General features: G+C 35.9%; 1 protein-coding gene across 2 annotated transcripts in view; it reads right to left on the reverse strand.

Annotated features, from left to right (window-relative positions):
• ROCK1 (Rho associated coiled-coil containing protein kinase 1) overlaps nucleotides 1-13,920 on the reverse strand; it is an 86,869-nt gene that overhangs the window by 32,792 nt on the left and 40,157 nt on the right. For both annotated transcript variants that reach the window (XR_004418407.2, XM_033064086.2), the window contains exons 5-13: nucleotides 13,560-13,735; nucleotides 10,861-10,945; nucleotides 9,190-9,334; nucleotides 8,766-8,904; nucleotides 8,252-8,343; nucleotides 7,911-8,070; nucleotides 5,491-5,557; nucleotides 2,038-2,126; nucleotides 400-448 (exon numbers count right to left, since the gene is read on the reverse strand). Coding sequence is in view for 1 of the 2 variants with exons in the window: in XM_033064086.2 (XP_032919977.1) it covers nucleotides 400-448; nucleotides 2,038-2,126; nucleotides 5,491-5,557; nucleotides 7,911-8,070; nucleotides 8,252-8,343; nucleotides 8,766-8,904; nucleotides 9,190-9,334; nucleotides 10,861-10,945; nucleotides 13,560-13,735 (1,002 nt within the window). In the remaining variant the exon portion in view is untranslated. The remainder of the gene's footprint in view (nucleotides 1-399; nucleotides 449-2,037; nucleotides 2,127-5,490; nucleotides 5,558-7,910; nucleotides 8,071-8,251; nucleotides 8,344-8,765; nucleotides 8,905-9,189; nucleotides 9,335-10,860; nucleotides 10,946-13,559; nucleotides 13,736-13,920) is intronic.

Raw genomic sequence — 13,920 nt, forward strand, 5'->3', positions numbered from 1 at the left:
CTAGAAAAATAGTTGTTAAAGCTATTATATCTAAAGTAACCATTAAAATTATTATTAGGAGACAAGAGAAGGACTCAATAGAAAATCATCTCTATTTTTCTAGTAATTGACTTTGATAAACTCCAGAAAACTTGCAATGAGCAAGACTAAGTAAAATATTTAGCAGAGTAAACAGAAATCAGTATGACTTACAGAAAGGAAAGTTTTTGAAAATGTAATAAAATACAAATAAAAATGTAATCTCCCAATGCTATGTATTGAAACATGATCGTTAGGTCTCAAACTTGAACACAGAACAATTTTCAAGTCACAGAAAAAATATCTTGGAATCATGAAAGTACTATTCCTAACTCCACTCTTTACCTAACTGAGGTATCTTCAGTGAGGAAAAAAAATTACCTCTTCATCCAGTTCTTTCATTATCTTGTCTAGCTTTATGTTTGAAGATCTAAAAATAAAACAAGATCATTTTATAGATACATTATACATACTGTTTTTCTAGTGAAATGATTTGTGACCATTACTAAAGCAAACATTTTGACTAATGTTATTTTGCAATGAGTATTTAAAGCAGAAGAAAATCAACCATTGCAAATAATTTAAAAAAATAAAATATATCACTAAGTATTTATCAGCTTTGTCGCAGATTAAATCTGCGAAACTTTAGGTGCCACATTTTATTCCTTAATCTGCAAAAAACAGTGTATGTACATAACAGATTATCCTTAAGATCAGAATGCTCTGGTAAACTGCAAAGACTTCCTCTAGTTGTAACCTCCAAATATCTCAAATAGTTCATTAATTCCAAAGTAGACAGCTCCCTACTACAGTTAATGGTATATGAAAAATATTATTTGAAAGTCACTCTGTTGAACAATATATTCGAAGATTGGACTAGAGAGGGAGTGCGGCAAAATGCACAATAAAACCTCATTTAATTGGTAATAACATTGACACATCCATTGCATTTCTGTAGGCAGCTACCCCTCTTCAAAGAGGCAACAGAGAGGACCCAGACAAGGATGTCTGGCAGGTAAAAAAAGAGGCAGTTACTATAGTTAGTAATAGCTCCTATCTACTAACTCTGCAGTGAATGGCATGACATACCAGAAGACACAGTTGTGCTCTGACAACTTCAGTAGTACTGCAGGAAGACAGCTATTGAAAATTCTTCAAGAATGTACGTCCTGCTTGTGGAGAGCAATCAGAACGTGCCAACAGTGAGCTTGTGTTTAGGTAAGCAACAGTGTCACACAGCCTATATTCCCACCAGACCATTTCAATTACCAGTTTATACCTAAGGAGCTTGTACAACTACACACTATGGTTCTAATTCACAAGTCTAAATTCTTCCTGCATCAGATACCTAGTGTTGCCTCCTGGGATTATTTAATCCTTCAGGAAAAGAGCTCAGAAGGAGAAGCTAACTGAAGTGGAATTTAGTTTGCATGACTCTGAGTAAAAGAGTCTTGAGTAAAATCTTCTCTGATTATCAGAGAAGAAGAAACTCAACTGTTTGCTCATAAGTGTGACTGCAAGAAAAATACCAATTTTCACATAGCTGCTACTTCAGCATGGTAGAAACAGAACTTAGGAAAGCAAATAGGTGTTCTTATATGCCAGCCATAGAAAAAAAAAAGTGATTTTCCTACAAGTACCCTGTATTTAGGAAACAACAAATTAATTTTAATAATCCAATATATGCCATATATACAGAAACTAACATTTTCAAAAAAGTCAGCATGGTGAGTGTGTACCTCAGTCCAATAACACATCTGAATACAGAGATATCAGGTACACTCAAACACTTAAGGGTTCAGAAAGAATACATGTTACATTGCTGTTAATGAAAAAAAAAAAACTTCTTTATACCATACTCAGGAAAATTTTAGAATTACTTAAACCCGTGCCTGGAACTCCCTTGGAGAACTACAACACTATTATTAATGTTATCCTGGTAATCCCTAAAGCAGTAACACAGAACTGAAGTGTTAGATATATTTAAATTATGTAAGCAATTGAAGTTCAAAGTCTCACCTGCACTTCTGCTCCATTTCATCTTTCAACTGCATTTCATTATGTAGCTGTTCTTCTAACTCATAGATCATCTTCTGCATATTTTCCAGCTTTAAGTATATATTTGTACATGAAAGAACATGCATTAAATTTAGAAACTTTTAAAAAGTATTTAATAATACTCATTTCTGCTTACACTGTATCTCAGGTTACTTTCTCCTACCAAAATAAGACATTTTACTTTACTAAAATGTGATGCACGTCCCTTTCTCCCTGCCCGCGCCCCACAATTTAATTACAAGACATAAGACAGGTTTTTTTCATTTGCATGGACATGAAATTTTAGGTATCTTCAAAATTCACAGGGCTAAGCTAAATCAAATCCTTCTTGTTTTACATATTTTCAGTATCTGACTAAAGATATTACTGCAAAGATATAAGAAAGCACTTTAGTTAGTCTCAAAATTTCTTCCAGCATGAACCACCATGTGTATTTTGCAATGCATCTTCAAGCTCCCAACAAGTTCAAGAAGCAGAACCAGGCCAGTCAGTTACTGGCAATGGGGAGAAAGTGCTCTCACCATCTCTTTAGTCAGAGATCATTTTTACAGCTAAACTGTATCAAGGTTTGAAAGATAGTAACACACTTCAGATGCTAATACAGTACATTACTGCATAGTATGTACTGTTTGCCAGCAGGATAAACTCAGAAATTAATTCTTTTCATGTAGTCTCAAAATATTTTCTCTCTACTGAACATCTAGGCACAATAATCCTATTCCCACACCAAAATTCTCAGTTAACATGATGGTGTCAGCTTTGAACAAAGGAGCTCATCAAGTCAACCTTGTGTTGATTCGTTATAAACTTTTCCATTGATAGAGTAAGGATTTCAGCCTATTAAATTTCGACACATTTCCCTCAATGGTCTTGGAACTGCATAGAGAAGCATTAGATTTCTGATCTAGACTCTCTTCAAAGCAACATATTCAAGTGGTTCTGATATCTGGCTTTCTTGTTTCCTGTTTTAACTCCAAAATCTCAAAGAACTTCCAAAAATTAGACATTTCAGCACTTAACAGAGCAGCTCTGGAAAACAAATTACTGGTGTGACATAGAACATAACACTATGTGGATCAGACAATGCTTGGAGTTAAAAACAAAGGATGGTTTCTAAATCTAAACTTTGAGGAAAAAGGAAGGACAACACATTTATCTCCTTGGTATGAACCACCGAGAAATAAAGTAAGAAGCAAGACTATTTAAAGGCTCTCACTTCAATAAGAAAGGACCACAGCAAATGCCCCAAAACTGAGGATAACAAAGGTTCAATGTGATCACTCTTCCATTTCTTTTTACTCATGTTATAGCCCTTCCAGACAGGGTGCACCGAGGAACTAAATGGGATAGATGAGAAACAGGTCTAAAAAGACATCTGGCAACTGAAGCATTTCTGTGCTGACTCCTACTAGCTTGGACTGCTATCGCATCCTCTTGCGTCTCTCTGTCTCTGCATGTTCTCACATCAGGCTGTACCCCAGGGGACCCATCTGAGCTTGCTGAGCAGTCTAATTATATCAGTAGAGACAACAGGCTTCCGGACAAAGTTCTGCACAATCTGCTATCAATAGAATAAAGAATACCTCAAGAAAATCCTGAGTTACAATTAACTCAATATAAAAGAACTCCTTTAGGTTTTAGTTTGTTCTTAGTTTCTATTTTGAGTAGGAAGCAGGGGAGGAAGGACTACAGAAAAGCCTCTCTGCAACAGAGAAGAAAAATCCCTCTGTAACTGTCATACTTTTTTTTTCTTCTTTTTATTGAGTCTGGCTTTGAACCCTGAGCAATGAAGAAAACTTAAGATCCAGTACAAAAGAATTGGTTAATCTCCTTTTTCTTAAAATCTAAACTGTTTACAAGTGGTTATGGCAGCACTAAACCAAAGAAAGCAATCAGATCTTTAAAGAGGTTTGATATCCAGTAAATGACATTGAATTCTATTTTTGCACAACATCATGGCCTAATTCTGCTATGTTTTACACACTTGTAAAACAATTAATTCCTTGGAAATTTGTGGCATCCCTGTTTCTCCCCAAAGACATTCAAAATGCAGACATTAAAATGCAGAGAGACCAGATAACATCTCGTGTTATATTTCCAGAACTAATTAATTTGCTAACCATATGTCAACATTACCGTTTTCATTGCAGCATGTAATGAAAGAAAAACAGCTGAGAAAGAACTGTGGGGGAAAAATACCTTGTAGTAAAGACTTAACATTGCTTTAAACCTTCCTATATCACTCAAATTTTTCCAGACCTTCACCTCCCAAAACTGCTAAAATCACATGCCATTTGAATATGCCTGACAATATGGACAGGACTATTGAGGATTCTGTAACTACAGACTGAGTAGTATTCCACTGAGTATGCCAAATCCATTCAGTAACTCTCTCCAAAGTCAACCAAAATCCAGCACACAGTTTTAAGTACTTTCAAATATTGGAAAGTCTGGCTTTGGTTTTAAATTTTACTGTACCAACAGCTTATAAGGAAAACAAAGTGTACCAAACACATCAATATACATTAAAAATCAAGACGTTTCAATAAGTAAATTCAGTTGCCCAATAAAGGACATAATCAGTTCCCCTGCCCTACACAAATTTTCTCTGGGTAGTGCCATGTGCTATTAAACCTTTGTATTGTTAGTTTAAGAGAAAAGGGAACACAGATCAGTATCTTTTCTACTCATAACAGAAAACAGAACAAAATAGGAACAAAGTAAATCATAGTCAAAGTCAAGATTTATTCTAGAGTTAATTATCCTCTGGAAAGGATGTGATTTGTAAAATATCAAACCATTCTCAGGGAACAGCTTGATTTAGATCAGAACTTACATAGAATCCAAGCACTCAAGTCTGAAACACCTTAGCATATTTTCCTGGAAATCTGACTGTTGAGATGCTTGGGAATAAGTAACTGAAAAAATTCCTGGGCATTTCTTGCTAGGTGAACTGCTCTAGAAATGCAGATCATCAGTGCCCCAACTCCCAACAGCTTGTGGGCAAAGTTGTGAAGGAGCAGAATGCCCAAGCTTGGTACATTATTTTCCACCTCCCACTGAGTTCACTGGAAGTCCAGACTCCATGGTTGCCACAAAGCACCCAGGATCAATAAGGCACTCTAAAAACACTGCATAAGAACTTTGATATTTCTAGAGATATAAACTGTGAATCCTTTTCCACAAAAAGTTTTAGCTATTTTATTCAATTCAAGAAAACCAATGTTATACTAAGAAGTGAAATTCTGCTTTTCCAATAACTTCATTAGGGAGGCCATACTAATGAGCTAAAATTATGTATTAATTTCTCATATCCCAAACAGTAAGATAATTTGAGACATTGCTAACTCAATCAGTTTATGCCTATAAATGCAGTAGACTCTTTATTAGGATACAATAAAGATGAAGACATACCACACTTTTGTCCACACTGGAGCCTGTTCTGTTGTCATTGGAATTTTCTGCAGGGACACCTAAATACCTGCAAAAACATTTTTAAAGTTATATTTTAAGAGTTATTTAAAGGCAAGATTATGAAGAAAAGATTAAGATAATACAGACATCCTAAAATATAACTCCCAGAATTACTGCTCCAAAATGTGGATAATCAAATAGTAACATAATCAGATTTAAGCACATTTAATTGAAAAATTCAATTTATTATAAAGGTTAAAGTAGAAAGCTACAACAGAAGGCCTCTAGAAAAAAAGGATTTCTGCCAAATACTAAAACAACCACTTTTCTTTTTTTTAATAGCTATTAAAAAAATCTTTGCTTTCCTTAGTTACAACACTCTCATTGGCCTCCATCCCATAAATATTTACTCAGGCACTTATCTAGCAAGTAGCAATAATGAAGCAAAGTCTGCAGAGATTGTGTAACTTTCAACAAAGTTACTAAGAGTTCCACACACAAAACATTTGCCCTGAAGCCAGTGTTCTTACTTTGCGTAAATGTTTTCTAAAAATATCATAAATTTCTAGTTGTAATGATTCTGGAGAGTCAGGTAAATAAATACAAATTACTGTTTTCAAATTCCTTTGGTATTTGATGTGATATTCTTGGCCTGATTAACTGATCTAAAGAGAATAAAGCATCTATTAAGTGCAGATTACATGAGAATTAACTCTCCAACACATGAAATGAGAAAGATGGACACATATTTTTTGTTTCATGTTGATATTTTCAGATATAAAAAACCCACTCCAGAAGATCAAGGAGGGTAAAATCAAAGGCATCTCCAAACCATGGTCAAATTAAACATCAAGCTGGCTTTCAGAAAATCAAACGACAAAGTGGAAATGAAACAGTTTCCCATGGAAACAAGTTTGCTGTTTGGAGCACAACAAGCCATCATATTTTACACACCAGGGTTGTTGAGCAGTAAGAATGTGATACTTAGACAGGCACAGCACCAGCTCCATCAAATCTAGAAGGCAACTCACAAGCCAGATAAGGCTCAGCTGGTATTATGTCCAAATACAGATTTAATGCTTGAACTATTTTCAGTACAAGAAGGAAAAAACGTTAGGATTACAGGTTGAGTAAGCATGAATGGTAATTTCAGATTTTTCAAGGCAATCACACCAGCAGAATACTACAGGACAAAATTCAGTCCTAGGCCAGTATCATAGTTCTAGTAAGCCTACAAAGTTACAGTAGTAGCAGATAGCAGCAGAGCTCTTCAAAGACAGTAACAACACAGCCACTTAGTTCTCTAAATTCCTGATATTGTCCCCCAAAAAGGAAGATGGGGATGAAAGAAATTCTGTTATTCTGTTATCCTAATATGCTACTTCTTGAAAATATATTCCAAAATATTCCTGCAAGGCAAAAATTAAAACTTTTCGAAGTTACAGACTAAAGGTGCAACAATAGGGGAAACTCCTGAACTGCTGAATTCACCCAAAGTGTATGGAAAGCCTGCAAGTCCTTCTATGCCTTACCATGGCAAAAAGTAACAACAAACCCAACTCTTTGCAGAGATGGAAAGAATTTCACCACAGGCTTGGAAAAGTGTTTCCTCTTCCATGCAAGGACGAAAACCAGATTTATTTCCTTTGAGATTTTCCTATCCAGAAATGCTATTAAAACAGCAGTCTCTATCTGACAGTTCTGCTAGAAGTTTTAGCCCATTCTAAGCCTGACTGACACCACAATTAAAAGCAGCTTTCCAAGTATTAAAGAGTGGAGATTCTTGAAAGTAGATATCCATAGGGCCTACAATAATAATGACTGTTGAAAGCATGAATTAATACAGCTTTAACTGATGTAATTTAGAAGTCTTTTAAGCAATAGCGAAAGCCATAAAGCATCACAATCTCACTCTGTCAGCGGATGTGGACTTAAAAAAAAGAAAAATTATGAAGCAGAAAGCAGGCAAGTAGGAAATATTTCTAGTAAGCTGAGGTTTAATTTACCACACACTAAAACACTGATGTAAAGTATGGAAACTTCATATTCAGCTCAGGGACAGTAATACTCAGTAAAATGGACTTTCAAACTCTGATTCATGACTCTACATACAGTTCAGTGCTCTGCAGGCAGCTCTGCCTGGTAGTGGCAACAGTGGATTTTTCTTGCTTAGTCTCTGCAGCATCACTATAAAATCTTCTTGATGCAGAATAGGACACTCAACAACACAATGTGATATTTTAAGCTAATGATGCCTAGCAGTACTCGATATCATTGTTAAAGTCTTCAAAGACTCTAATTTTTAGTATTCTGGATGATGAATAAGTATCTGAATAGATTTAAACCTGAATATTGGTTGGTAAGAGTCAGAAACAGTGGCAACAAAGAATATACCATTAAATTGTTTTCTGCATACATACCGACGGTTGCTGTAGTATGTAAATCCTACAAAAGGAAGTTGGTTGCCCACAAATGCTTTGGGAATGGGAAATGTTTCTTCCTCTCCTTTGTCTTCTTCCAGGTCATCAAAATTACTAGTGTCAATGTCACTACTTAAGTCAGGCACAACTGGTGCTACAGCTATAAAAAATGTGAAATAGTATGATAACAATCAATATATTACTCAAGTCACTAAGAAAATTTTGCTTGGTACAGAGTAAATAAAACTTTAAACTCCTTTAAACAAAATACACCAGTCCTTTTGCTAACATGATACATAGATAAGCCAGACCACCATTTCCAAGAAAAGCACTATACTTACTGTCTCTGAGTGTTTCCCAAGCCCACTGATCATTTTTGAAGAAAAGGTGCCGTTTAATTTCTTCTACACCATTTCGTCCTAGCCTGACTTCCCTGTTAAAGAGTGTTTCAGTTAAACACATGAGATTCCATACATTATTCTGAACGAAAGACAAATTTTAAAGTATAATCTAACAACCAAGACAATAAAATACTTCTCAAGCTACAGTAAAATGTAGACACAATTCAAAAGTTTTCATAAGAAGATCTCTACATGAGCACAGCAGTTATGTTTCAGAACACAGTCTGGTTTTACATTTTGTCTATAAGAAGCTCTGCTGCTTCTGTTTCCACCATCATGGACAGCTCAGGCAATTGCCAAGGTGTTACACTGCATTCATGCCCAGGCACTAAGAATTTCACTTCTTTTAGGCAGTTTAAAAATGCACACAGAACAAATACTTTTTTCTTTCAATACAACAAGAAATACTCTTAATGAAGGCTTATTTTCATTATGAGTAAAGCATAAACCTTACCTATCAGTTAAAAAGGCGCAAATGAGGTTTTTTGCCTCTTTAGAAATGTCACTGTCATCAGGGAAGGTAAGGGAGTTCTTATGGTTCATAATCTTACTGTACGTTCCAACCAAAGAATCTGCATAAAAAGGTGTATCGCCTGAAAAAGCAGAACCACGAACATTAAAAAGCAGATCAAAATTATTGTAGACTTGATTTCCAGTATTTGACTTACATATACAACAACGTATGCAACCAAGTGAACAAGAGGAAAGGACAAATGCCTGAGAACTCTGCCAGAATTTTTCCAAAATATATTCTGCAAATGCCAGGATCTGTAAACCACAGCTCATGCCAAAAGAGCAGTAACGTTAAAAACAAGAGTGGTTTTAACAAGGGAGTCTATCTAAGCAGTGCAGTCAATTCTGATGATCCTACTACTCACCTACAAGCATCTCATACAAGAAGACTCCAACTGACCACCAGTCACATTCCCGCCCATAGTAACCATCCCCTCCCTGGGACTTCAATACTTCAGGAGAGATGTAGTCTGGTGTTCCCACAGCCGTGTCACATCGTACCATTCCTTCCTACAAAGGAGAGGAAAATAGCCAGGCCCAAATATAAGATCCAAAATTGTCACTAAGTTCCATGGGCTTAAGCAACATCAACAGATCCACATCAAATTTTGTCAACAAACATTTCTTTCAATTTTTTTTTGTTTTAGTAATTTTGAAGTCTGCTAAAGCCAGAACAAAACACTAGATCTGTCAAACACAATAGAAGTTACTTTATAAACCTCAGGTAGTATCCAAAAAGTAATGAGAATTGCATCTAGCCCCCGCACACATCACATAGTCACTCATGCCAGTATAAATGTGTCATTTGATGACAAGGTGTACTGTAAACAGTGAAAGCTCCTCTGTTAGTATAAATGGGTCAACATCAGGGATTTTGACAAGAGGAACAGCTGAACTGCAAGTTTTTGGCCTCTGGCTCAAAATACTGAACGCTAGGAAGACTAAAGGTAGATAAGGCTTTGAAAAGCTATGTAGAGAGACTTCAAAACACGTAACAGGTGTGAAGAACGTTTGATGTTCCTCATACCCCTGAGAAAGGTCTGGCAGAACGGAGATCAGTCACACTGGAGTTGTCATCCAGAATGCTAAAAGTTTAACCACATACCCTTTTCCAGTGCCATCCAGGCACTTCTGAAATAATCCTATGCCATTCCTAGAAATGGATCAGTGGAAAAACTTGCATAAAAATATATACCTAAGCAAATAAAATAAATATTAATCTGTGCTGCACATGCAGCAAATCCTAAATTAAACTCCTTTTCTGAGTAGTTTTTCTTCTAGAAAGAAACCTTTCCAAAAGACCAGAGGAATCAAAACTAGGCTCAAGACTACTAGGATTTTCACACACAACCTGCACTTGATTTTCATTGATGCCCTTCATTCAGCAGCTAAGTACAGTAATTTATTCAAATCTTCTGGAATACAATGAGAACATATTGTACTTATTACACCAACATTACTAAGTACGTTTTTTTAGTGACCTCAGAATACATTTTTAAAAAACAAATAATTCTATTACACCTGTTTCCTTCAGATTTGCCCTCATGCTATGTCAGTAACAGCTAATAAGTACAAGTGGTATTCAGCAACTGGCATGTCAGTTTTGATTCTTTCATTTCTGGCACACTATGTAAAAATCATCTTGGTTCTTGGCACTAACTTTTCATACCAAAAACTTAAAGCAGTAACACTGAGCATCTAGAGACAATCAAAGGCTTGACTTCAGAAAGATTCTCTGGAAAACAGTACTTGAAGAACCATTTCTGCACTTTACATTGTCACTGAATAAGATGCATGAATCACAGAATCATAGAATTATTTGGGTTGGAAGGGACCTTAAAGATCATCTAGTTGCTTTTACTAGGTCATGAAAAACAGTAAGGGAACAGAGTGGAACTTTACATTCGTCTCATCTAGCTTAAAACTTTTCAGTATCTTTTCTTTTCACTTTTAATTATGTTTTCCTTTCACAAACAGGAAAGTGAAATTACAGAAAAGAATTTTAAAAAAACAGAAAGAAAATTAAATATGTTTACCTTGTTCATTTTCATACAAGTACCAAAATCTGCTAATTTTAAATGACCGGCTTTATCTAGCAGCATATTATCAGGCTTCACATCTCTGAAAGAAGAAAAATACATATATTAAAAAGTAAAAATTCAATTTAATCGATTTAACTTATGAAAACAATGGAAGTCAACTGTTTTACAAATGCAACATTGCATGTAAACAACAACATTAAAGCACCATTATTACCTCAATTTTTTTCCGCTTTCTCTAAGTATCATGACCAACACGGACTGCTCAACTACAGCATTTTTTAAAAGTAGAACACATGTGACAATACAGCCTTAAGTCACCAGATTTACTTGAACCTCAAGTTCCTATAAAACACTCACCGGTTACATCAAAGAGGCATTGGAAACAGCTTCTTTTCTGTACTGCTTCTATTCCAAGGGAACAATTGGATGTCATTTTCAAAATTCTATTATTGTGAACAAGTATTTTCCCATGACTCAAGAGAAGTATTAACTTATACCACTCTCCACCAAGTACTTTCACTATAGAAGTTTTCATAAAGTAACTGGTAAAGTGCAGCATGTTGATGTCACTGAACATACTGAAGCAGAATAGCAGTAAGAAATAATTATCAAGATAGCATAACATAAATTTCAGGAGAAAGTATATTTCAGAGACCTCAACGGAGAACTCTGGCCATAACTGTCAGATGAAATGCAGTGCAAAAGTAACAGTATATTCACAGAATAACTTTGGTTGGGGGGGATTTTTCTAAGACTCTCAGTTAAACTGCCTGATCAAAGTATAGTTACAAAGTCAGATTCAACCTCAAAGTTACATTAGGTTACTCAGGGTCAAACCCAGGCAAGTCTTTTTTTTGAGAATGAAGAATCCATAACCTTTCTCTTGTACTGTTTGACCTCCCTCATAGCGGAAAAAACAACTCCTAATGAATAGGGAGATATTCCCCTGCTGCAACTTGTGTCATCCACTGCTTTTCATCTTTTCACCATAAAACTTTAAGTTTGGTCCACCTTTTCTATCCTGGTGGGCAGCTGGTGACTAAAGCTTTCTGTCCTGCCTAAGTACAGAGACAGAGTTGAACCTGGTATCAAACCTCTGGGGAAACACTGGTAGCTGTCTGTTGCCAGACAGTACAATGTACTCAGAGAGTATCTAAACAGTTCTACCTGTTCAAACTGTACCTTTGTAAGCCAGCTACATCTACAACCTAGTTGAAGTCCAGAAAAGCATACTCTGCCTTGTCAGTGAAGCCCATCATCTCAACCCAGAAGGTAATTGTTTTGGGAAGGCATGCAGGAATCAGTAGGAATCTCCTAATTCCCACATCCCTTTCAAGGTGATAGAGAGCAGTATCATACGGCTGCTTGGCAGCTCCTTCACCACCCATGGCATATCCCACCGTGTGTCCCGGATATGTGCACGTGCAGTTTGCACAACTGGACTCAGCTTGATCTTCCTCTGCCAGATCAATTCTTCCTCCTCTCCCAAGCTCTGGCCACTGGGCACAGGACCTGAGAGGCCTGAAAGCAGACCTTATCAATGAAAGCTGCGGCAAAAGCAGCAGCCTCAGCAATTCCCATGTCCTTTGTCACTCAGTCCCTGATCCATTAAACAGTAGGCCCATATTTTCATAAGTTCCTTTCAATTCATAAGAGTTGAACAGATTAACTACAGGGTAAAACAAATTCCAAAAAATATCCTGGTGTCAAAATAATCTAAATTTTCACAAAAAAACTTCTCTGTGCTGCTGGCATCTTCAAATGCCTGCTTTCTAAAGCCTGCAATACACATGTACAAATGGTTCATTCAGCCAGATAATTTACCCATTAGATGCAGCATAGCTACATAATTAATGATGTACTAGATCCTACTCAAGCAATGGATTAGTAGTTTATTTTGCTTTGTGTTTTTGTTTTTTTTGTAAAAGTTTATGTGTTAACACTAATCTTTAAACCAAATTACAAACTGAAAATATATATTATTATGTATACTACACACTACTCAAATTCTTCCTGCATTTTCTGTTGAAAAAATTATTCTTCTGCTCCTAGTTGATACAACTAAAAGCTAGAAACAGATACAAGTCCAAATATCAAAAAGAAAATCTCCCAACCTATCCAAGAATTGACTACACTTTCACTTTAGGGCAAGTACATAATACGAAACTAATCCAAGTCCCTTTGCTCTGTATCTCAATTTTCCATCTTGCCCCACACGAGAAAACATATGGCTAGGAGACTTTCCTCACATTGTTCACAGATTCTTTTCTAATGGGTCACTGAGGCTTCAAATGCCTAGCAGAGAATTAATTCCTAACAGTGGAAACTACTGTGATCAAATTCCCTAAACAGCTTTTTCTAATCAAAAGGAAAGAACCATTTTGGGGTCAACCTGCTCATACCATTTTTGTTCTTGTTATCTCTTGGTAAAGCGTAACAGTTTTATTGCTTAATAAAAATTTATTTTATTTTATATATACTGAGGAACCTCAGCCTGCTGAAAACCTTTACCTTGACTATAACACCTTAGACTTCCAGTTTCTGATGTCAACAAATTTTCAATTTGTAAGATGGAATAATCATGGAATAACAATAAAGAAGTAATATCTTAAATTTTAAAACGGCCTAAACTGAAGTAATTCTGGCAGCATCAGGTAATAAAGAATCCTATGTAACATCTTTTTCATTCTCACCTGTGTATAAAACCCATTGAGTGAATTGCATCTAATGCAAGTACAACTTCAGCAGTATAAAATCTTGCCCATTTCTCTGGAACATCGTAGTTACTCATTAAATTCACAAGGTCCCCACCCGGCATGTATTCCATCACCATGTAAAGGTAACGGTCATCTTGGAATGCATAAAATAACTGCAAAAAAGCAAAAACAAAAAATAAGCCACTTAATGTTCCAGTCGTCTTTAGTATTTTGCTTGTTGGCAAATCAAAGGTATTTCTGTGCAAGTTGATTTCCAAAGTAACAGAACTGCTACAGTAACTGCAGCAACTCTGCATCATTCAGCAAAGCTCCTAAAAAGAAGTTAACCTCTAGATCA

Source organism: Catharus ustulatus, chromosome 1, assembly GCF_009819885.2.
Source record: "Catharus ustulatus isolate bCatUst1 chromosome 1, bCatUst1.pri.v2, whole genome shotgun sequence".
Lineage (NCBI taxonomy): Eukaryota > Metazoa > Chordata > Aves > Passeriformes > Turdidae > Catharus > Catharus ustulatus.